At 44.5% G+C, this 25,360-nt stretch overlaps 1 protein-coding gene across 3 annotated transcripts in view; it reads right to left on the bottom strand.

Moving 5' to 3' along the window:
- The window catches only part of LOC139406355 (tight junction protein ZO-1-like), a 201,649-nt gene that overhangs the window by 6,350 nt on the left and 169,939 nt on the right, over nucleotides 1-25,360 (bottom strand). For all 3 annotated transcript variants that reach the window (XM_071148870.1, XM_071148871.1, XM_071148872.1), the window contains 5 exons: nucleotides 12,651-13,556; nucleotides 10,954-11,045; nucleotides 9,384-9,593; nucleotides 2,298-2,434; nucleotides 1,196-1,670 (listed from right to left, as the gene is read on the bottom strand). In XM_071148870.1, coding sequence (XP_071004971.1) covers nucleotides 1,196-1,670; nucleotides 2,298-2,434; nucleotides 9,384-9,593; nucleotides 10,954-11,045; nucleotides 12,651-13,556 — 1,820 coding nt within the window. The remainder of the gene's footprint in view (nucleotides 1-1,195; nucleotides 1,671-2,297; nucleotides 2,435-9,383; nucleotides 9,594-10,953; nucleotides 11,046-12,650; nucleotides 13,557-25,360) is intronic.

Below are 25,360 nucleotides of genomic sequence, written 5' to 3'. Positions count from 1 at the left end.
CTGCTACATAACCAGGTCCCTACATAACCCTGCTACATAACCAGGTCCCTACATAACCCTGCAACATAACCAGGTCCCAACATAACCCTGCTACATAACCAGGTCCCTACATAACTCTGCTACATAACCAGGCCCCTACATAAACCTGCTACATAACCAGGCCCCTACATAATCAGGTCCCTATATAACCCTGCTACATAACCAGGTCCCAACATAACCCTGCTACATAACCAGGTCCCTACATAACCCTGCTACATAACCAGGTCCCTACATAACCCTGCTACATAACCAGGCCACTACATAACCCTGCTACATAACCAGGTCCCTACATAACCCTGCTACATAACCAGGTCCCTACATAACCAGGCCGCTACATAACCGGGCCCCTACATAAACCTGCTACATAACCAGGTCCCTACATAAGCCTGCTACATAACCAGGTCCCTACATAACCCTGCTACATAACCAGGCCCCTACATAACCCTGCTACATAACCAGGCCTCTACATAACCCTACAAGGTCATAAACATGCTTCCTCAGATGTATAATTATTGCCATTGCTTGTATATGACGTTCAAGACAGGTAATGAGTGTTTTGGTGTATGGAAGACAGGTAATGAGTGTTTTGGTGTATGGAAGACAGGTAATGAGTGTTTTGGTGTATGGAAGACAGGTAATGAGTGTTTTGGTGTATGGAAGACAGGTAATGAGTGTTTTGATGTATGGAAGACAGGTAATGAGTGTTTTGGTGTATGGAAGACAGGTAATGAGTGTTTTGGTGTATGGAAGACAGGTAATGAGTGTTTTGGTGTATGGAAGACAGGTAATGAGTGTTTTGATGTATGGGGAAGAGAGGCGGAGCTGTAGGCGGAGCTAAAGGAGTCCTCCACCACAGAAGCAGACTAAGAGTCACAGAGGTCACGACAAGGTCAGAACTCAGAACCATGATTTAGTACATCAGTAAATATGGCCAGTGCCTGTATGACGTTGCGGATGTTCCAGTGATTTAATGAATACTGTATGTACCGTTTGTAGGTGGCGGGAGGCTGGGGCTAGAGGCATAACAACGAGGAACCTGCTAAATGACCATATTGGAACAACCTTGCCAAACAAACACCTTGTCAAGAGGTTCGGAACTCTTGGGATAACCGTTAACAGTCACCTGACCAGGGTTTGAGCCCCTCCATATCCTTACCTGACAGGTATGGCCTTGGGAACAGCATTGTTGACTAAGTTGTTGTGCTGCTGGTACTTGGGCCCCCTGTTGTCCATGGTGCGTGTGAACGTGTCCAGTCCACTGTCGTGGTCCAGGGCCTGAGGAGACAGCGGCGGCTTGGTCCTGCTGTTGTTGTTGACCACACTGGGTTTGGGGTTGCTGCTACTGATCAGGAGGTCGTTGGGGAGGAGGTTGTGGTTGAACTTGGGGCTCTCAAACTTCCTCTCGAAGGGCCGGGCCGAGGAGGTGTAAGGCTTAGGGACATATCGGTTGTAGCTTTGTGGGGTGGGGGTGGTTCCAGGGGTTTTGGGGGGTGCGTCGGTGCCGTTGACCCCCACTGGGGACCTCTGGGCCAGGTAGGGCTGGGAGGGGAGATCCTGGAGGGTAGAGGGGCGAAGGCCGGAGAGATCGTGTTTGGGAGAGGCGCTGAGGAGATTGTCGGGCTGTGAGTTCACTAGAGAGAGAGGGGAAGGAATGTGAGTTCACTAGAGAGAGAGGGATGTGAGTTCACTAGAGAGAGAGGGATGTGAGTTCACTAGAGAGAGAGGGATGTGAGTTCACTAGAGAGAGAGGGATGTGAGTTCACTAGAGAGAGAGGGATGTGAGTTCACTAGAGAGAGAGGGATGTGAGTTCACTAGAGAGAGAGGGATGTGAGTTCACTAGAGAGAGGGATGTGAGTTCACTAGAGAGAGGGGAAGGGATGTGAGTTCACTAGAGAGAGGGGAAGGGATGTGAGTTCACTAGAGAGAGAGGGGAAGGGATGTGAGTTCACTAGAGAGAGAGGGGAAGGGATGTGATTTCACTAGAGAGAGAGGGGAAGGGATGTGAGTTCACTAGAGAGAGAGGGGAGGAATGTGAGTTCACTAGAGAGAGTGGGATGTGAGTTCACTAGAGAGAGAGGGGAAGGGATGTGACCACCGCGATGCAGCCTAGATTCAGCCTTTACACGTCTATACAGCCACAAGTCTATCACACTATTACATGGTAGAGATGCTTTTAGTAGCCACCAGAAAATCACAAGTGAATTGTCAGTACTTTGCTGGATTAAAAAGGCTACATGACATTATCATGGTTCGTTACCATCATTGGTGGTGAGTTTGGGCAGGCTGTTGGGTGGTACGGCAGGGCTGGGGGGTCCGTACTGGGACAAAGGACTGATCTGGGGGAGGGGCTCGTACCTCTTCTCTACCGGACTCACCTTCTCCACAGACTCCGCCCTAAAACACAGATACGACAGAAGGTGTTTAAGATCAATGCAGTGGAATTGTGAAGAATCATTGAATCTACTAATCAGTGTCACCTTGATTCTCCAATAACTCATTATGCGATGAAGATTAGCAGTTCTGCCTCAGGACATGATCCCCTCAAAATGCTGACAGTCAGCCTGATCTCTGACCATATTGATTGTACTTCCCCTCTCAGATCTACAGTACACATGTGCCTTGGGGCTGGGCATTGATTTGGGTCGTGTTGTAGGGGTTATGGGTAGTGTAGTTTACCTGTTGTAGGGGTTATGGGTAGTGTAGTGTACCTGTTGTAGGGGTTATGGGTAGGGTAGTGTACCTGTTGTAGGGGTTATGGGTAGTGTAGTGTACCTGTTGTAGGGGTTATGGGTAGTGTAGTGTACCTGTGGTAGGCGTTATGGGTAGTGTAGTTTACCTGTTGTAGGGGTTATGGGTAGTGTAGTGTACCTGTTGTAGGGGTTATGGGTAGTGCAGTGTACCTGTTGTAGGGGTTATGGGTAGTGTAGTTTACCTGTTGTAGGGGTTATGGGTAGTGTGCCTGTTGTAGGGGTTATGGGTAGTGCAGTATACCTGTTGTATGGGTTATGGGTAGTTTACCTTCTTGTAGGGGTTATGGGTAGTGTAGTGTACCTGTTGTAGGGGTTATGGGTAGTGTAGTGTACCTGTGGTAGGGGTTATGGGTAGTGCAGTTTACCTGTTGTAGGGGTTATGGGTAGTGTACCTGTTGTAAGGGTTATGCGTAGTGTAGTGTACCTGTGGTAGGGGGTATGGGTAGTGTACCTGTTGTACGGGTTATGGGTAGTGTAGTGTACCTGTTGTAAGGGTTATGGGTAGTGTAGTGTACCTGTGGTAGGGGTTATGGGTAGTGTAGTTGACCTGTTGTAGGGGTTATGGGTAGTGTACCTGTTGTAAGGGTTATGGGTAGTGTAGTGTACCTGTTGTAGGGGGTATGGGTAGTGTAGTGTACCTGTTGTAAGGGTTATGGGTAGTGTAGTGTACCTGTTGTAAGGGTTATGGTTAGTGTAGTGTACCTGTTGTAGGGGTTATGGGTAGTGTAGTGTACCTGTTGTAAGGGTTATGGGTAGTGTAGTGTACCTGTTGTAAGGGTTATGGGTAGTGTAGTGTACCTGTTGTAGGGGTTATGGGTAGTGTAGTGTACCTGTTGTAAGGGTTATGGGTAGTGTAGTGTACCTGTTGTAAGGGTTATGGGTAGTGTAGTGTACCTGTTGTAAGGGTTATGGGTAGTGTAGTGTACCTGTGGTAGGGGTTATGGGTAGTGTAGTTTACCTGTTGTAGGGGTTATGGGTAGTTTACCTGTTGTAAGGGTTATGGGTAGTGTAGTGTACCTGTGGTAGGGGTTATGGGTAGTGTAGTGTACCTGTTGTAGGGGTTATGGGTAGTTTACCTGTTGTAAGGGTTATGGGTAGTGTAGTGTACCTGTTGTAGGGGGTATGGGTAGTGTAGTTTACCTGTTGTAAGGGTTATGGGTAGTGTAGTGTACCTGTTGTAGGGGTTATGGGTAGTGTAGTTTACCTGTTGTAAGGGTTATGGGTAGTGTACCTGTTGTAAGGGTTATGGGTAGTGTAGTGTACCTGTTGCAGGGGTTATGGGTAGTGTAGTGTACCTGTTGTAAGGGTTATGGGTAGTGTAGTGTACCTGTTGTAGGGGTTATGGGTAGTGTAGTTGACCTGTTGTAGGGGTTATGGGTAGTGTAATGTACCTGTTGTAGGGGTTATGGGTAGTTTACCTGTTGTAAGGGTTATGGGTAGTGTAGTGTACCTGTTGTAGGGGGTATGGGTAGTGTAGTGTACCTGTTGTAAGGGTTATGGGTAGTGTAGTGTACCTGTTGTAGGGGTTATGGGTAGTGTAGTGTACCTGTTGTAAGGGTTATGGGTAGTGTAGTGTACCTGTTGTAAGGGTTATGGGTAGTGTAGTGTACCTGTTGTAGGGGTTATGGGTAGTGTAGTGTACCTGTTGTAAGGGTTATGGGTAGTGTAGTGTACCTGTTGTAAGGGTTATGGGTAGTGTAGTGTACCTGTTGTAAGGGTTATGGGTAGTGTAGTGTACCTGTGGTAGGGGTTATGGGTAGTGTAGTTTACCTGTTGTAGGGGTTATGGGTAGTGTAGTGTACCTGTTGTAGGGGTTATGGGTAGTGTAGTTTACCTGTGGTAGGGGTTATGGGTAGTGTAGTGTACCTGTTGTAGGGGTTATGGGTAGTTTACCTGTTGTAAGGGTTATGGGTAGTGTAGTGTACCTGTTGTAGGGGGTATGGGTAGTGTAGTGTACCTGTTGTAGGGGTTATGGGTAGTGTAGTGTACCTGTTGTAAGGGTTATGGGTAGTGTAGTGTACCTGTTGTAAGGGTTATGGGTAGTGTAGTGTACCTGTTGTAAGGGTTATGGGTAGTGTAGTGCACCTGTGGTAGGGGTTATGGGTAGTGTAGTTTACCTGTTGTAAGGGTTATGGGTAGTGTAGTGTACCTGTTGTAGGGGTTATGGGTAGTGTAGTTTACCTGTGGTAGGGGTTATGGGTAGTGTAGTGTACCTGTTGTAGGGGTTATGGGTAGTTTACCTGTTGTAAGGGTTATGGGTAGTGTAGTGTACCTGTTGTAGGGGGTATGGGTAGTGTAGTTTACCTGTTGTAAGGGTTATGGGTAGTGTAGTGTACCTGTTGTAGGGGTTATGGGTAGTGTAGTTTACCTGTTGTAAGGGTTATGGGTAGTGTACCTGTTGTAAGGGTTATGGGTAGTGTAGTGTACCTGTTGCAGGGGTTATGGGTAGTGTAGTGTACCTGTTGTAAGGGTTATGGGTAGTGTAGTGTACCTGTTGTAGGGGTTATGGGTAGTGTAGTTGACCTGTTGTAGGGGTTATGGGTAGTTTACCTGTTGTAAGGGTTATGGGTAGTGTAGTGTACCTGTTGTAAGGGTTATGGGTAGTGTAGTGTACCTGTTGTAGGGGTTATGGGTAGTGTAGTGTACCTGTTGTAAGGGTTATGGGTAGTGTAGTGTACCTGTGGTAGGGGTTATGGGTAGTGTAGTTGACCTGTTGTAGGGGTTATGGGTAGTGTAGTGTACCTGTTGTAGGGGTTATGGGTAGTGTAGTTTACCTGTTGTAAGGGTTATGGGTAGTGTACCTGTTGTAAGGGTTATGGGTAGTGTAGTGTACCTGTTGCAGGGGTTATGGGTAGTGTAGTGTACCTGTTGTATGGGTTATGGGTAGTGTACCTGTTGTACGGGTTATGGGTAGTGTAGTGTACCTGTTGTAAGGGTTATGGGTAGTGTAGTGTACCTGTTGTAGGGGTTATGGGTAGTGTAGTGTACCTGTTGTAAGGGTTATGGGTAGTGTAGTGTACCTGCTGTAGGGGTTATGGGTAGTGTAGTGTACCTGTTGTAAGGGTTATGGGTAGTGTACCTGTTGTAAGGGTTATGGGTAGTGTAGTGTACCTGTTGTAAGGGTTATGGGTAGTGTAGTGTACCTGTTGTAGGGGTTATGGGTAGTGTAGTGTACCTGTTGTAAGGGTTATGGGTAGTGTAGTGTACCTGTGGTAGGGGTTATGGGTAGTGTAGTTGACCTGTTGTAGGGGTTATGGGTAGTGTAGTGTACCTGTTGTAGGGGTTATGGGTAGTGTAGTGTACCTGTTGCAGGGGTTATGGGTAGTGTAGTGTACCTGTTGTAGGGGTTATGGGTAGTTTACCTGTTGTAGGGGTTATGGGTAGTGTAGTGTACCTGTTGTAGGGGGTATGGGTAGTGTAGTGTACCTGTTGTAAGGGTTATGGGTAGTGTAGTGTACCTGTTGTAAGGGTTATGGTTAGTGTAGTGTACCTGTTGTAGGGGTTATGGGTAGTGTAGTGTACCTGTTGTAAGGGTTATGGGTAGTGTAGTGTACCTGTTGTAAGGGTTATGGGTAGTGTAGTGTACCTGTTGTAGGGGTTATGGGTAGTGTAGTGTACCTGTTGTAAGGGTTATGGGTAGTGTAGTGTACCTGTGGTAGGGGTTATGGGTAGTGTAGTTTACCTGTTGTAGGGGTTATGGGTAGTTTACCTGTTGTAAGGGTTATGGGTAGTGTAGTGTACCTGTTGTAAGGGTTATGGGTAGTGTAGTGTACCTGTTGTAAGGGTTATGGGTAGTGTAGTGTACCTGTTGTAAGGGTTATGGGTAGTGTAGTGTACCTGTGGTAGGGGTTATGGGTAGTGTAGTTTACCTGTTGTAGGGGTTATGGGTAGTGTAGTGTACCTGTTGTAAGGGTTATGGTTAGTGTAGTGTACCTGTTGTAGGGGTTATGGGTAGTGTAGTGTACCTGTTGTAGGGGGTATGGGTAGTGTAGTGTACCTGTTGTAAGGGTTATGGGTAGTGTAGTGTACCTGTTGTAAGGGTTATGGTTAGTGTAGTGTACCTGTTGTAGGGGTTATGGGTAGTGTAGTGTACCTGTTGTAAGGGTTATGGGTAGTGTAGTGTACCTGTTGTAAGGGTTATGGGTAGTGTAGTGTACCTGTTGTAGGGGTTATGGGTAGTGTAGTGTACCTGTTGTAAGGGTTATGGGTAGTGTAGTGTACCTGTTGTAAGGGTTATGGGTAGTGTAGTGTACCTGTTGTAAGGGTTATGGGTAGTGTAGTGTACCTGTGGTAGGGGTTATGGGTAGTGTAGTTTACCTGTTGTAGGGGTTATGGGTAGTTTACCTGTTGTAAGGGTTATGGGTAGTGTAGTGTACCTGTGGTAGGGGTTATGGGTAGTGTAGTGTACCTGTTGTAGGGGTTATGGGTAGTTTACCTGTTGTAAGGGTTATGGGTAGTGTAGTGTACCTGTTGTAGGGGGTATGGGTAGTGTAGTTTACCTGTTGTAAGGGTTATGGGTAGTGTAGTGTACCTGTTGTAGGGGTTATGGGTAGTGTAGTTTACCTGTTGTAAGGGTTATGGGTAGTGTACCTGTTGTAAGGGTTATGGGTAGTGTAGTGTACCTGTTGCAGGGGTTATGGGTAGTGTAGTGTACCTGTTGTAAGGGTTATGGGTAGTGTAGTGTACCTGTTGTAGGGGTTATGGGTAGTGTAGTTGACCTGTTGTAGGGGTTATGGGTAGTGTAGTGTACCTGTTGTAGGGGTTATGGGTAGTTTACCTGTTGTAAGGGTTATGGGTAGTGTAGTGTACCTGTTGTAGGGGGTATGGGTAGTGTAGTGTACCTGTTGTAAGGGTTATGGGTAGTGTAGTGTACCTGTTGTAGGGGTTATGGGTAGTGTAGTGTACCTGTTGTAAGGGTTATGGGTAGTGTAGTGTACCTGTTGTAAGGGTTATGGGTAGTGTAGTGTAGCTGTTGTAGGGGTTATGGGTAGTGTAGTGTACCTGTTGTAGGGGTTATGGGTAGTGTAGTTTACCTGTGGTAGGGGTTATGGGTAGTGTAGTGTACCTGTTGTAGGGGTTATGGGTAGTTTACCTGTTGTAAGGGTTATGGGTAGTGTAGTGTACCTGTTGTAGGGGGTATGGGTAGTGTAGTGTACCTGTTGTAGGGGTTATGGGTAGTGTAGTGTACCTGTTGTAAGGGTTATGGGTAGTGTAGTGTACCTGTTGTAAGGGTTATGGGTAGTGTAGTGTACCTGTTGTAAGGGTTATGGGTAGTGTAGTGTACCTGTTGTAAGGGTTATGGGTAGTGTAGTGTACCTGTTGTAAGGGTTATGGGTAGTGTAGTGTACCTGTTGTAAGGGTTATGGGTAGTGTAGTGTACCTGTGGTAGGGGTTATGGGTAGTGTAGTTTACCTGTTGTAAGGGTTATGGGTAGTGTAGTGTACCTGTTGTAGGGGTTATGGGTAGTGTAGTTTACCTGTGGTAGGGGTTATGGGTAGTGTAGTGTACCTGTTGTAGGGGTTATGGGTAGTGTAGTGTACCTGTTGTAAGGGTTATGGGTAGTGTAGTGTACCTGTTGTAGGGGTTATGGGTAGTGTAGTGTACCTGTTGTAAGGGTTATGGGTAGTGTAGTGTACCTGTGGTAGGGGTTATGGGTAGTGTAGTTGACCTGTTGTAGGGGTTATGGGTAGTGTAGTGTACCTGTTGTAGGGGTTATGGGTAGTGTAGTTTACCTGTTGTAAGGGTTATGGGTAGTGTACCTGTTGTAAGGGTTATGGGTAGTGTACCTGTTGTAAGGGTTATGGGTAGTGTAGTGTACCTGTTGCAGGGGTTATGGGTAGTGTAGTTGACCTGTTGTAGGGGTTATGGGTAGTGTAGTGTACCTGTTGTAGGGGTTATGGGTAGTGTACCTGTTGTACGGGTTATGGGTAGTGTAGTGTACCTGTTGTAAGGGTTATGGGTAGTGTAGTGTACCTGTTGTAGGGGTTATGGGTAGTGTAGTGTACCTGTTGTAAGGGTTATGGGTAGTGTAGTGTACCTGCTGTAGGGGTTATGGGTAGTGTAGTGTACCTGTTGTAAGGGTTATGGGTAGTGTACCTGTTGTAAGGGTTATGGGTAGTGTAGTGTACCCGTTGCAGGGGTTATGGGTAGTGTAGTGTACCTGTTGTAGGGGTTATGGGTAGTGTAGTGTACCTGTTGTAGGGGTTATGGGTAGTGTAGTGTACCTGTTGCAGGGGTTATGGGTAGTGTAGTGTACCTGTTGTAGGGGTTATGGGTAGTGTAGTGTACCTGTTGTAGGGGTTATGGGTAGTTTACCTGTTGTAGGGGTTATGGGTAGTGTAGTGTACCTGTTGTAGGGGTTATGGGTAGTGTAGTGTACCTGTTGTAAGGGTTATGGGTAGTGTAGTGTACCTGTTGTAGGGGTTATGGGTAGTGTAGTGTACCTGTTGTAGGGGTTATGGGTAGTTTACCTGTTGTAAGGGTTATGGGTAGTGTAGTGTACCTGTTGTAAGGGTTATGGGTAGTGTAGTGTACCTGTTGTAAGGGTTATGGGTAGTGTAGTGTACCTGTTGTAGGGGTTATGGGTAGTTTACCTGTTGTAAGGGTAAGCTAGCTGGGTCTGTGGTGGGAAGCGGTTGATCCCGGGGGTGGGGTTCATGGTCTTGCTGTCGAAGCTGCGGCGGTCAAAGTAGGACAGCTGCTTCCTGTAATACTCCTCATCCTCGTCAGCATCGTAATGGTTGGAGGAGTGGGCCACGTCATTCAGGGGCTTAGACCCAGGGGCATTCTGGGGCTCGGGGGCTCTGAGGGGGAGATGGAGGGAGCGAGGGACAGTCAGAGAGCAGCACAGATAAACGTTGGGGTCAATTACATTTCAATTCCAGTCAATTCAGAAAGTAAACCAAATTCCAATTTGCAATAAATAAATAAAAACTTGAAATGGAATTGACCCCAACCCTGATACACTTACAAATCCATTCCACAGAGTAGAGACAGGATAACCAGTTAGAGAGCTCAACAGATCCACACAGGAGAAAGTAGAGCAAGCGACAGACAGTGAGACAGATGGACAGACAGTCAGAGGGGCATACAGACAGTGAGACAGAGGGGCATACAGACAGACAGAGGGGCATACAGACAGACAGAGACAGACAGCACAGATCCACACAGTAATAGCAAGAGTACAAACATGGATAAACACAAGAGGAAGAGAGAGACAGGTCACTGTACCGATCAATACAGGAGAGACAGACAGGTCACTGTACCGATCAATACAGGAGAGACAGACAGGTCACTGTACCGATCAATACAGGAAAGACAGACAGGTCACAGACAGGTCACTGTACCGATCAATACAGGAGAGACAGACAGGTCACTGTACTGATCAATACAGGAGAGACAGGTCACTGTACCAATCAATACAGGAGAGAGAGACAGGTCACTGTACCGATCAATACAGGAGAGAGACACAGGTCACTGTACCGATCAATACAGGAGAGAGACAGGTCACTGTACCGATCAATACAGGAGAGAGACAGGTCACTGTACCGATCAATACAGGAGAGAGACAGGTCACTGTACCGATCAATACAGGAGAGAGACAGGTCACTGTACCGATCAATACAGGAGAGAGAGACAGGTCACTGTACCGATCAATACAGGAGAGAGACACAGGTCACTGTACCGATCAATACAGGAGAGAGACAGGTCACTGTACCGATCAATACAGGAGAGAGACAGGTCACTGTACCGATCAATACAGGAGAGAGAGACAGGTCACTGTACCGATCAATACAGGAGAGAGACAGGTCACTGTACCGATCAATACAGGAGAGAGACAGGTCACTGTACTGATCAATACAGGAGAGAGAAAGATGGTCTTCACATTACAGCACCATGTTCAGCATTCTGTTTTCCTGATGCATCCTGGTAGCTGCACTGTCTAGCATGTCCACTAGGTGGAGCTCTGGGGTTGACAGTGATAAACGGACTAGGTGGATTTCCTCACCACTGCCTCTTTATATATATTTAGTATATACCACAAGTCTGATCCAACATGACTTCCAGGATAGTATGTGATCATTTCTGGGGGTTGAACCCATAACCCTGGTGTTATGAGCACCAGAGCAGAGTGCTGTGCTGTGTGTGTGTATATACACACACCTGTACGTAGGTTTCTCCTGCTCCAGGTTGCTGAGGGAGTTGGCTTTGGGGACAGGACCAGGTGCAGTCATAGGTCTGGGCAGGTCCGCAGGCTGGAACACCAGACAGACCACAGGGAGGTTGAAACAGAATAACGTACGAATACCCCAGGTCGTCCACTATCAGGTCAAGTTGTAGTCAGAAGCACCGCTCGGTTCTACAATGTATCTTCTTCAAACTGTAATCACAGTGCTAAATTCATGCCCGTCAGCCAACATTCAATTAAGATCAATAAACAAAAATGTTTTCATTCATTCATTTGTACTATATATCCCATTTTGACTTGCCAGCTTGGCCTTATAGTGGGGAACCAACTACACAACCTCACATGTTATCCTGGTATCACATTCATCAGTGGTTTGTTGCCCCAATCACACGTTACTCTGTCAGAAGAACCCCCATTTGCCACTGATCAGTAGGCCTGCTTTATATTCTTTCCAAGTACACCCCCCCCCCCCTCCCCCTCTGGATGTGTTGCTTCCTCCCCTTGCCCCCCAACCTGGAGTTGAACCAGGGACCGTCTGAACACATCAACAATTGCCTCCCACAAAGATTCGTTACCTATTGCTCCACAAAAGCCAGTGATAGGGCAAGGGAAACTACTTCAATGTCTCAAGAGTGAGTGACGTCACAGATTGAAACGCTACTAGCGCGCACCGCTAACTAGCTAGCAATTTCACACCGGTTATATATAGGCCAAGTACCCCCAGACATCCATTATAACTACCAGGGCTACTAGTACCCCAGGCTGAGACCCCCCAGACATCCATTAAAACTACCAGGGCTACTAATACTCCAGGCTGAGACCCCCCAGACATGCATTATAACTACCAGGGCTACTAGTACTCCAGGCTGAGACCCCCCCAGACATCCATTATAACTACCAGGGCTACTAGTACTCCAGGCTGAGACCCCCCCAGACATCCATTATAACTACCAGGGCTACTAGTACCCCAGGCTGAGACCCCCCAGACATCCATTATAACTACCAGGGCTACTAATACTCCAGGCTGAGACCCCCCAGACACCCATTATAACTACCAGGGCTACTAGTACTCCAGGCTGAGACCCCCCCAGACATCCATTATAACTACCAGGGCTACTAGTACCCCAGGCTGAGACCCCCCAGACATCCATTATAACTACCAGGGCTACTAATACTCCAGGCTGAGACCCCCCAGACATCCATTATAACTACCAGGGCTACTAGTACCCCAGGCTGAGACCCCCCAGACATCCATTATAACTACCAGGGCTACTAATACTCCAGGCTGAGACCCCCCAGACATCCATTATAACTACCAGGGCTACTAGTACTCCAGGCTGAGACCCCCCAGACATCCATTATAACTACCAGGGCTACTAGTACCCCAGGCTGAGACCCCCCCCAGACATCCATTATAACTACCAGGGCTACTAGTACTCCAGGCTGAGACCCCCCAGACATCCATTATAACTACCAGGGCTACTAGTACCCCAGGCTGAGACCCCCCAGACATCCATTATAACTACCAGGGCTACTAGTACCCCAGGCTGAGACCCCCCAGACATCCATTATAACTACCAGGGCTACTAGTACCCCAGGCTGAGACCCCCCAGACATCCATTACAAGCATGCGTTCTAGGTGTTTGGCCGTGTCGTGGTATAAGAGACGTACCCTCATCACGGTGGAGTCGCCAGCCTCCTTGGCCCGGTCCACAGACACTGACCTCTTATTCTCAAACATCTTGACCCTGTTGAGCACCGACTGGGGCTTCATGGCTGGGTCGTCCTTTTCCTCCTCCCCCCGGGGCGGTGGAGGGAGGGGTTTGGATCCCGCGTTTACCCCCATCTCTCCCGGAGAGGCCAAGGGCTCAGGTTTGTGAGGGGGAAGGGGTGGGTCAGAGGTCATTAGAGGTTCACGGTTGTAGCCACCGCCCCGACTGGGAGGCACCGGGTTATAGGAGGGTCTCCGGCCAGGAGCAGAGTCTCCGTAATACTGCTTGGGGGGTTCCGGGGAGCGGGGAGAGCTGAGGCAGTAGCCGTGAGGGGGCTCGGCCTCGTAGGGAGAGCAGGCGTCGTAAGGGCCAGCCGAGGGCGGGAGAGACGATTCATCATACCGCATTGGCCCCGGAGGTTTACCGTGACGAGGCTTGCCGTCGTAGCCCTGCATCCCCGCCGGGGCCTCATCGTAGCGGGGCTGGGGGGGGCTGTAGTCCCTGACGGGGCCGTCCTCATAGGGGGTGGTCCCCCTGGGAGGGTAGCCCTGCTGGTGGACCGGGCCAGGCTGGTACCCCGGGGGCTGGGGAGAAGAGGTCTGCTGGTCGTAGGGGGGCCACCGGCCATCATCGTAGTTTTGAGGCACACGGTTGTCGTAGTGCAGGTGAGAGTCAAAGTTCCCCTGGTGAGGCTTTGGTTCGGCGTAGCCCCCCCTGTCGCTACAGTAGCCGTAAGGCGAGTGGTCGTACTGGCGGTATGGCTGTTTGTCCTGGTAGGGCTGCTGGGTGTAGCTCAGAGATGACTTCATGCCGCCGTGGTTCACTCTCACTGGTTCCTCCAGACTGTACAGATCCTTCTTGTACATCTGCAGGGGAGAGACATCCAAGACAGACATCAGAGCTTGGTATCTATCAAACTATCTATAGTAGTGAACTACCTGGTCAGAGCTTGGTATCTACTGAACTATCTATAGTAGTGAACTACCTGGTCAGAGCTTGGTATCTCCTGAACTATCTATAGTAGTAAACTACCTGGTCAGGGCTTGGTATCTACTGATCTATCTATAGTAGTGAACTACCTGGTCAGAGCTTGGTATCTACTGAACTATCTACAGTAGTAAACTACCTGGTCAGGGCTTGGTATCTACTGATCTATCTATAGTAGTAAACTACCTGGTCAGAGCTTGGTATCTACTGAACTATAGTAGTAAACTACCTGGTCAGAGCTTGGTATCTACTGAACTATCTACAGTAGTAAACTACCTGGTCAGGGCTTGGTATCTACTGATCTATCTATAGTAGTGAACTACCTGGTCAGAGCTTGGTATCTACTGAACTATCTACAGTAGTAAACTACCTGGTCAGGGCTTGGTATCTACTGATCTATCTATAGTAGTAAACTACCTGGTCAGAGCTTGGTATCTACTGAACTATAGTAGTAAACTACCTGGTCAGAGCTTGGTATCTACTGAACTATCTATAGTAGTAAACTACCTGGTCAGAGCTTGATATCTACCAAACTATCTATAGTAGTGAACTACCTGGTCAGAGCTTGGTATCTACTGAACTATCTATAGTAGTAAACTACCTGGTCAGAGCTTGGTATCTACTGAACTATAGTAGTAAACTACCTGGTCAGAGCTTGGTATCTACTGAACTATCTATAGTAGTAAACTACCTGGTCAGAGCTTGGTATCTACTGAACTATCTACAGTAGTGAACTACCTGGTCAGAGCTTGGTATCTATCAAACTATCTATAGTAGTAAACTACCTGGTCAGAGCTTGGTATCTACTGAACTATCTATAGTAGTGAACTACCTGGTCAGAGCTTGGTATCTACCAAACTATCTATAGTAGTGAACTACCTGGTCAGAGCTTGGTATCTACTGAACTATCTATAGTAGTAAACTACCTGGTCAGAGCTTGGTATCTACTGAACTATCTACAGTAGTAAACTACCTGGTCAGAGCTTGGTATCTACTGAACTATCTATAGTAGTAAACTACCTGGTCAGGGCTTGGTATCTACTGAACTATCTACAGTAGTAAACTACCTGGTCAGAGCTTGGTATCTACTGAACTATCTATAGTAGTAATCTACCTGGTCAGAGCTTGGTATCTACTGAACTATAGTAGTAAACTACCTGGTCAGAGCTTGGTATCTACTGAACTATCTACAGTAGTAAACTACCTGGTCAGAGCTTGGTATCTACTGAACTATCTATAGTAGTGAACTACCTGGTCAGAGCTTGGTATCTACTGAACTATCTACAGTAGTAAACTACCTGGTCAGAGCTTGGTATCTACTGAACTATAGTAGTAAACTACCTGGTCAGAGCTTGGTATCTACTGAACTATCTACAGTAGTAAACTACCTGGTCAGAGCTTGGTATCTACTGAACTATCTATAGTAGTAATCTACCTGGTCAGAGCTTGGTATCTACTGAACTATCTATAGTAGTGAACTACCTGGTCAGAGCTTGGTATCTACTGAACTATCTACAGTAGTGAACTACCTGGTCAGAGCTTGGTATCTACTGAACTATCTACAGTAGTAAACTACCTGGTCAGAGCTTGGTATCTACTGAACTATCTATAGTAGTGAACTACCTGGTCAGAGCTTGGTATCTACTGAACTATCTATAGTAGTGAACTACCTGGTCAGAGCTTGGTATCTACTGAACTATCTATAGTAGTAATATACCTGGTCAGAGCTTGGTATCTACTGAACTATCTATAGTAGTAAACTACCTGGTCAGAGCTTGGTATCTACTGAACTATAGTAGTAAACTACCTGGTCAGAGCTTGGTATCTACCAAACTATCTATAGTAGTGAACTACCTGGTCAGAGCTTGGTATCTACTGAACTATCTATAGTAGTGAACTACCTGGTCAGAGCTTGGTATCTACTGAACTATCTATAGTAGTGAACTACCTGGTCAGAGCTTGGTATCTACTGAACTATCTACAGTAGTAAACTACCTGGTCAGAGCTTGGTATCTACTGAACTATAGTAGTAAACTACCTGGTCAGAGCTTGGTATCTACTGAACTATCTACAGTAGTAAACTACCTGGTCAGAGCTTGGTATCTACTGAACTATAGTAGTAAACTACCTGGTCAGAGCTTGGTATCTACTGAACTATCTACAGTAGTAAACTACCTGGTCAGAGCTTGGTATCTACTGAACTATCTATAGTAGTAATCTACCTGGTCAGAGCTTGGTATCTACTGAACTATAGTAGTGAACTACCTGGTCAGAGCTTGGTATCTACTGAACTATCTATAGTAGTGAACTACCTGGTCAGAGCTTGGTATCTACTGAACTATCTACAGTAGTAAACTACCTGGTCAGAGCTTGGTATCTACTGAACTATAGTAGTAAACTACCTGGTCAGAGCTTGGTATCTACTGAACTATCTACAGTAGTAAACTACCTGGTCAGAGCTTGGTATCTACTGAACTATAGTAGTAAACTACCTGGTCAGAGCTTGGTATCTACTGAACTATCTACAGTAGTAAACTACCTGGTCAGAGCTTGGTATCTACTGAACTATCTATAGTAGTAATCTACCTGGTCAGAGCTTGGTATCTACTGAACTATAGTAGTGAACTACCTGGTCAGAGCTTGGTATCTACCAAACTATCTACAGTAGTAAACTACCTGGTCAGAGCTTGGTATCTACCAAACTATCTATAGTAGTGAACTACCTGGTCAGAGCTTGGTATCTACCAAACTATCTATAGTAGTGAACTACCTGGTCAGAGCTTGGTATCTACTGAACTATCTATAGTAGTGAACTACCTGGTCAGAGCTTGGTATCTGCTGAACTATCTACAGTAGTGAACTACCTGGTCAGAGCTTGGTATCTACTGAACTATCTACAGTAGTAAACTACCTGGTCAGGGCTTGGTATCTACTGATCTATCTATAGTAGTGAACTACCTGGTCAGAGCTTGGTATCTACTGAACTATCTACAGTAGTAAACTACCTGGTCAGGGCTTGGTATCTACTGATCTATCTATAGTAGTAAACTACCTGGTCAGAGCTTGGTATCTACTGAACTATAGTAGTAAACTACCTGGTCAGAGCTTGGTATCTACTGAACTATCTATAGTAGTAAACTACCTGGTCAGAGCTTGATATCTACCAAACTATCTATAGTAGTGAACTACCTGGTCAGAGCTTGGTATCTACTGAACTATCTATAGTAGTAAACTACCTGGTCAGAGCTTGGTATCTACTGAACTATAGTAGTAAACTACCTGGTCAGAGCTTGGTATCTACTGAACTATCTATAGTAGTAAACTACCTGGTCAGAGCTTGGTATCTACTGAACTATCTACAGTAGTGAACTACCTGGTCAGAGCTTGGTATCTATCAAACTATCTATAGTAGTAAACTACCTGGTCAGAGCTTGGTATCTACTGAACTATCTATAGTAGTGAACTACCTGGTCAGAGCTTGGTATCTACCAAACTATCTATAGTAGTGAACTACCTGGTCAGAGCTTGGTATCTACTGAACTATCTATAGTAGTAAACTACCTGGTCAGAGCTTGGTATCTACTGAACTATCTACAGTAGTAAACTACCTGGTCAGAGCTTGGTATCTACTGAACTATCTATAGTAGTAAACTACCTGGTCAGGGCTTGGTATCTACTGAACTATCTACAGTAGTAAACTACCTGGTCAGAGCTTGGTATCTACTGAACTATCTATAGTAGTAATCTACCTGGTCAGAGCTTGGTATCTACTGAACTATAGTAGTAAACTACCTGGTCAGAGCTTGGTATCTACTGAACTATCTACAGTAGTAAACTACCTGGTCAGAGCTTGGTATCTACTGAACTATCTATAGTAGTGAACTACCTGGTCAGAGCTTGGTATCTACTGAACTATCTACAGTAGTAAACTACCTGGTCAGAGCTTGGTATCTACTGAACTATAGTAGTAAACTACCTGGTCAGAGCTTGGTATCTACTGAACTATCTACAGTAGTAAACTACCTGGTCAGAGCTTGGTATCTACTGAACTATCTATAGTAGTAATCTACCTGGTCAGAGCTTGGTATCTACTGAACTATCTATAGTAGTGAACTACCTGGTCAGAGCTTGGTATCTACTGAACTATCTACAGTAGTGAACTACCTGGTCAGAGCTTGGTATCTACTGAACTATCTACAGTAGTAAACTACCTGGTCAGAGCTTGGTATCTACTGAACTATCTATAGTAGTGAACTACCTGGTCAGAGCTTGGTATCTACTGAACTATCTATAGTAGTGAACTACCTGGTCAGAGCTTGGTATCTACTGAACTATCTATAGTAGTAATATACCTGGTCAGAGCTTGGTATCTACTGAACTATCTATAGTAGTAAACTACCTGGTCAGAGCTTGGTATCTACTGAACTATAGTAGTAAACTACCTGGTCAGAGCTTGGTATCTACCAAACTATCTATAGTAGTGAACTACCTGGTCAGAGCTTGGTATCTACTGAACTATCTATAGTAGTGAACTACCTGGTCAGAGCTTGGTATCTACTGAACTATCTATAGTAGTGAACTACCTGGTCAGAGCTTGGTATCTACTGAACTATCTACAGTAGTAAACTACCTGGTCAGAGCTTGGTATCTACTGAACTATAGTAGTAAACTACCTGGTCAGAGCTTGGTATCTACTGAACTATCTACAGTAGTAAACTACCTGGTCAGAGCTTGGTATCTACTGAACTATAGTAATAAACTACCTGGTCAGAGCTTGGTATCTACTGAACTATCTACAGTAGTAAACTACCTGGTCAGAGCTTGGTATCTACTGAACTATCTATAGTAGTAATCTACCTGGTCAGAGCTTGGTATCTACTGAACTATAGTAGTAAACTACCTGGTCAGAGCTTGGTATCTACTGAACTATCTATAGTAGTGAACTACCTGGTCAGAGCTTGGTATCTACTGAACTATCTATAGTAGTGAACTACCTGGTCAGAGCTTGGTATCTACTGAACTATCTACAGTAGTGAACTACCTGGTCAGAGCTTGGTATCTACTGAACTATCTACAGTAGTAAACTACCTGGTCAGAGCTTGGTATCTACTGAACTATCTATAGTAGTGAACTACCTGGTCAGAGCTTGGTATCTACTGAACTATCTATAGTAGTGAACTACCTGGTCAGAGCTTGGTATCTACTGAACTATCTATAGTAGTAATATACCTGGTCAGAGCTTGGTATCTACTGAACTATCTATAGTAGTAAACTACCTGGTCAGAGCTTGGTATCTACTGAACTATAGTAGTAAACTACCTGGTCAGAGCTTGGTATCTACCAAACTATCTATAGTAGTGAACTACCTGGTCAGAGCTTGGTATCTACTGAACTATCTATAGTAGTGAACTACCTGGTCAGAGCTTGGTATCTACTGAACTATCTATAGTAGTGAACTACCTGGTCAGAGCTTGGTATCTACTGAACTATCTACAGTAGTAAACTACCTGGTCAGAGCTTGGTATCTACTGAACTATAGTAGTAAACTACCTGGTCAGAGCTTGGTATCTACTGAACTATCTACAGTAGTAAACTACCTGGTCAGAGCTTGGTATCTACTGAACTATAGTAGTAAACTACCTGGTCAGAGCTTGGTATCTACTGAACTATCTACAGTAGTAAACTACCTGGTCAGAGCTTGGTATCTACTGAACTATCTATAGTAGTAATCTACCTGGTCAGAGCTTGGTATCTACTGAACTATAGTAGTGAACTACCTGGTCAGAGCTTGGTATCTACTGAACTATCTATAGTAGTGAACTACCTGGTCAGAGCTTGGTATCTACTGAACTATCTACAGTAGTAAACTACCTGGTCAGAGCTTGGTATCTACTGAACTATAGTAGTAAACTACCTGGTCAGAGCTTGGTATCTACTGAACTATCTACAGTAGTAAACTACCTGGTCAGAGCTTGGTATCTACTGAACTATAGTAGTAAACTACCTGGTCAGAGCTTGGTATCTACTGAACTATCTACAGTAGTAAACTACCTGGTCAGAGCTTGGTATCTACTGAACTATCTATAGTAGTAATCTACCTGGTCAGAGCTTGGTATCTACTGAACTATAGTAGTGAACTACCTGGTCAGAGCTTGGTATCTACCAAACTATCTACAGTAGTAAACTACCTGGTCAGAGCTTGGTATCTACCAAACTATCTATAGTAGTGAACTACCTGGTCAGAGCTTGGTATCTACCAAACTATCTATAGTAGTGAACTACCTGGTCAGAGCTTGGTATCTACTGAACTATCTATAGTAGTGAACTACCTGGTCAGAGCTTGGTATCTGCTGAACTATCTACAGTAGTGAACTACCTGGTCAGAGCTTGGTATCTACTGAACTATCTACAGTAGTAAACTACCTGGTCAGGGCTTGGTATCTACTGATCTATCTATAGTAGTGAACTACCTGGTCAGAGCTTGGTATCTACTGAACTATCTACAGTAGTAAACTACCTGGTCAGGGCTTGGTATCTACTGATCTATCTATAGTAGTAAACTACCTGGTCAGAGCTTGGTATCTACTGAACTATAGTAGTAAACTACCTGGTCAGAGCTTGGTATCTACTGAACTATCTATAGTAGTAAACTACCTGGTCAGAGCTTGATATCTACCAAACTATCTATAGTAGTGAACTACCTGGTCAGAGCTTGGTATCTACTGAACTATCTATAGTAGTAAACTACCTGGTCAGAGCTTGGTATCTACTGAACTATAGTAGTAAACTACCTGGTCAGAGCTTGGTATCTACTGAACTATCTATAGTAGTAAACTACCTGGTCAGAGCTTGGTATCTACTGAACTATCTACAGTAGTGAACTACCTGGTCAGAGCTTGGTATCTATCAAACTATCTATAGTAGTAAACTACCTGGTCAGAGCTTGGTATCTACTGAACTATCTATAGTAGTGAACTACCTGGTCAGAGCTTGGTATCTACCAAACTATCTATAGTAGTGAACTACCTGGTCAGAGCTTGGTATCTACTGAACTATCTATAGTAGTAAACTACCTGGTCAGAGCTTGGTATCTACTGAACTATCTACAGTAGTAAACTACCTGGTCAGAGCTTGGTATCTACTGAACTATCTATAGTAGTAAACTACCTGGTCAGGGCTTGGTATCTACTGAACTATCTACAGTAGTAAACTACCTGGTCAGAGCTTGGTATCTACTGAACTATCTATAGTAGTAATCTACCTGGTCAGAGCTTGGTATCTACTGAACTATAGTAGTAAACTACCTGGTCAGAGCTTGGTATCTACTGAACTATCTACAGTAGTAAACTACCTGGTCAGAGCTTGGTATCTACTGAAATATCTATAGTAGTGAACTACCTGGTCAGAGCTTGGTATCTACTGAACTATCTACAGTAGTAAACTACCTGGTCAGAGCTTGGTATCTACTGAACTATAGTAGTAAACTACCTGGTCAGAGCTTGGTATCTACTGAACTATCTACAGTAGTAAACTACCTGGTCAGAGCTTGGTATCTACTGAACTATCTATAGTAGTAATCTACCTGGTCAGAGCTTGGTATCTACTGAACTATCTATAGTAGTGAACTACCTGGTCAGAGCTTGGTATCTACTGAACTATCTACAGTAGTGAACTACCTGGTCAGAGCTTGGTATCTACTGAACTATCTACAGTAGTAAACTACCTGGTCAGAGCTTGGTATCTACTGAACTATCTATAGTAGTGAACTACCTGGTCAGAGCTTGGTATCTACTGAACTATCTATAGTAGTGAACTACCTGGTCAGAGCTTGGTATCTACTGAACTATCTATAGTAGTAATATACCTGGTCAGAGCTTGGTATCTACTGAACTATCTATAGTAGTAAACTACCTGGTCAGAGCTTGGTATCTACTGAACTATAGTAGTAAACTACCTGGTCAGAGCTTGGTATCTACCAAACTATCTATAGTAGTGAACTACCTGGTCAGAGCTTGGTATCTACTGAACTATCTATAGTAGTGAACTACCTGGTCAGAGCTTGGTATCTACTGAACTATCTATAGTAGTGAACTACCTGGTCAGAGCTTGGTATCTACTGAACTATCTACAGTAGTAAACTACCTGGTCAGAGCTTGGTATCTACTGAACTATAGTAGTAAACTACCTGGTCAGAGCTTGGTATCTACTGAACTATCTACAGTAGTAAACTACCTGGTCAGAGCTTGGTATCTACTGAACTATAGTAATAAACTACCTGGTCAGAGCTTGGTATCTACTGAACTATCTACAGTAGTAAACTACCTGGTCAGAGCTTGGTATCTACTGAACTATCTATAGTAGTAATCTACCTGGTCAGAGCTTGGTATCTACTGAACTATAGTAGTAAACTACCTGGTCAGAGCTTGGTATCTACTGAACTATCTATAGTAGTGAACTACCTGGTCAGAGCTTGGTATCTACTGAACTATCTACAGAAGTAAACTACCTGGTCAGAGCTTGGTATCTACTGAACTATCTATAGTAGTAAACTACCTGGTCAGAGCTTGGTATCTACCTAACTATCTATAGTAGTAAACTACCTGGTCAGAGCTTGGTATCTACCGAACTATAGTAGTAAACTACCTGGTCAGAGCTTGGTATCTACTGAACTATAGTAGTAAACTACCTGGTCAGAGCTTGGTATCTACCGAACTATCTATAGTAGTAAACTACCTGGTCAGAGCTTGGTATCTACTGAACTATCTATAGTAGTGAACTACCTGGTCAGAGCTTGGTATCTACTGAACTATCTACAGTAGTAAACTACCTGGTCAGAGCTTGGTATCTACCAAACTATCTATAGTAGTGAACTACCTGGTCAGAGCTTGGTATCTACTGAACTATCTATAGTAGTGAACTACCTGGTCAGAGCTTGGTATCTACTGAACTATCTATAGTAGTAAACTACCTGGTCAGAGCTTGGTATCTACCAAACTATCTATAGTAGTGAACTACCTGGTCAGAGTTTGGTATCTACTGAACTATCTACAGTAGTAAACTACCTGGTCAGAGCTTGGTATCTACTGAACTATCTATAGTAGTAAACTACCTGGTCAGAGCTTGGTATCTACTGAACTATAGTAGTAAACTACCTGGTCAGAGCTTGGTATCTACTGAACTATCTATAGTAGTGAACTACCTGGTCAGAGCTTGGTATCTACTGAACTATCTATAGTAGTAATATACCTGGTCAGAGCTTGGTATCTACTGAACTATCTATAGTAGTAAACTACCTGGTCAGAGCTTGGTATCTACTGAACTATAGTAGTAAACTACCTGGTCAGAGCTTGGTATCTACCAAACTATCTATAGTAGTGAACTACCTGGTCAGAGCTTGGTATCTACTGAACTATCTATAGTAGTGAACTACCTGGTCAGAGCTTGGTATCTACTGAACTATCTATAGTAGTGAACTACCTGGTCAGCGCTTGGTATCTACTGAACTATCTACAGTAGTAAACTACCTGGTCAGACCTTGGTATCTACTGAACTATAGTAGTAAACTACCTGGTCAGAGCTTGGTATCTACTGAACTATCTACAGTAGTAAACTACCTGGTCAGAGCTTGGTATCTACTGAACTATAGTAGTAAACTACCTGGTCAGAGCTTGGTATCTACTGAACTATCTACAGTAGTAAACTACCTGGTCAGAGCTTGGTATCTACTGAACTATCTATAGTAGTAATCTACCTGGTCAGAGCTTGGTATCTACTGAACTATAGTAGTAAACTACCTGGTCAGAGCTTGGTATCTACTGAACTATCTATAGTAGTGAACTACCTGGTCAGAGCTTGGTATCTACTGAACTATCTACAGAAGTAAACTACCTGGTCAGAGCTTGGTATCTACTGAACTATCTATAGTAGTAAACTACCTGGTCAGAGCTTGGTATCTACCTAACTATCTATAGTAGTAAACTACCTGGTCAGAGCTTGGTATCTACCGAACTATAGTAGTAAACAACCTGGTCAGAGCTTGGTATCTACTGAACTATAGTAGTAAACTACCTGGTCAGAGCTTGGTATCTACCGAACTATCTATAGTAGTAAACTACCTGGTCAGAGCTTGGTATCTACTGAACTATCTATAGTAGTGAACTACCTGGTCAGAGCTTGGTATCTACTGAACTATCTACAGTAGTAAACTACCTGGTCAGAGCTTGGTATCTACCAAACTATCTATAGTAGTGAACTACCTGGTCAGAGCTTGGTATCTACTGAACTATCTATAGTAGTGAACTACCTGGTCAGAGCTTGGTATCTACTGAACTATCTATAGTAGTAAACTACCTGGTCAGAGCTTGGTATCTACCAAACTATCTATAGTAGTGAACTACCTGGTCAGAGTTTGGTATCTACTGAACTATCTACAGTAGTAAACTACCTGGTCAGAGCTTGGTATCTACTGAACTATCTATAGTAGTAAACTACCTGGTCAGAGCTTGGTATCTACTGAACTATAGTAGTAAACTACCTGGTCAGAGCTTGGTATCTACTGAACTATCTATAGTAGTGAACTACCTGGTCAGAGCTTGGTATCTACCAAACTATCTACAGTAGTAAACTACCTGGTCAGAGCTTGGTATCTACCAAACTATCTATAGTAGTGAACTACCTGGTCAGAGCTTGGTATCTACCAAACTATCTACAGTAGTAAACTACCTGGTCAGAGCTTGGTATCTACCAAACTATCTATAGTAGTGAACTACCTGGTCAGAGCTTGGTATCTACCAAACTATCTATAGTAGTGAACTACCTGGTCAGAGCTTGGTATCTACTGAACTATCTATAGTAGTGAACTACCTGGTCAGAGCTTGGTATCTGCTGAACTATCTACAGTAGTGAACTACCTGGTCAGAGCTTGGTATCTACTGAACTATCTATAGTAGTAAACTACCTGGTCAGAGCTTGGTATCTACCAAACTATCTATAGTAGTGAACTACCTGGTCAGAGCTTGGTATCTACTGAACTATCTACAGTAGTAAACTACCTGGTCAGAGCTTGGTATCTACTGAACTATCTATAGTAGTGAACTACCTGGTCAGAGCTTGGTATCTACTGAACTATCTACAGTAGTAAACTACCTGGTCAGAGCTTGGTATCTACTGAACTATCTATAGTAGTAAACTACCTGGTCAGAGCTTGGTATCTACTGAACTATAGTAGTAAACTACCTGGTCAGAGCTTGGTATCTACTGAACTATAGTAGTAAACTACCTAGTCAGAGCTTGGTATCTACTGAACTATCTATAGTAGTAAACTACCTGGTCAGAGCTTGGTATCTACTGAACTATCTATAGTAGTGAACTACCTGGTCAGAGCTTGGTATCTACCGAACTATCTATAGTAGTAAACTACCTGGTCAGAGCTTGGTATCTACCTAACTATCTATAGTAGTAAACTACCTGGTCAGAGCTTGGTATCTACTGAACTATCTATAGTAGTGAACTACCTGGTCAGAGCTTGGTATCTACCGAACTATCTATAGTAGTAAACTACCTGGTCAGAGCTTGGTATCTACTGAACTATAGTAGTAAACTACCTGGTCAGAGCTTGGTATCTACTGAACTATCTATAGTAGTAAACTACCTGGTCAGAGCTTGATATCTACCAAACTATCTA

This window comes from Oncorhynchus clarkii, chromosome 4, assembly GCF_045791955.1.
Source record: "Oncorhynchus clarkii lewisi isolate Uvic-CL-2024 chromosome 4, UVic_Ocla_1.0, whole genome shotgun sequence".
NCBI classification, from domain to species: domain Eukaryota; kingdom Metazoa; phylum Chordata; class Actinopteri; order Salmoniformes; family Salmonidae; genus Oncorhynchus; species Oncorhynchus clarkii.
Note: the sequence above shows the minus strand (reverse complement) of the source record. Positions and strands in the feature narration are given on the sequence as shown.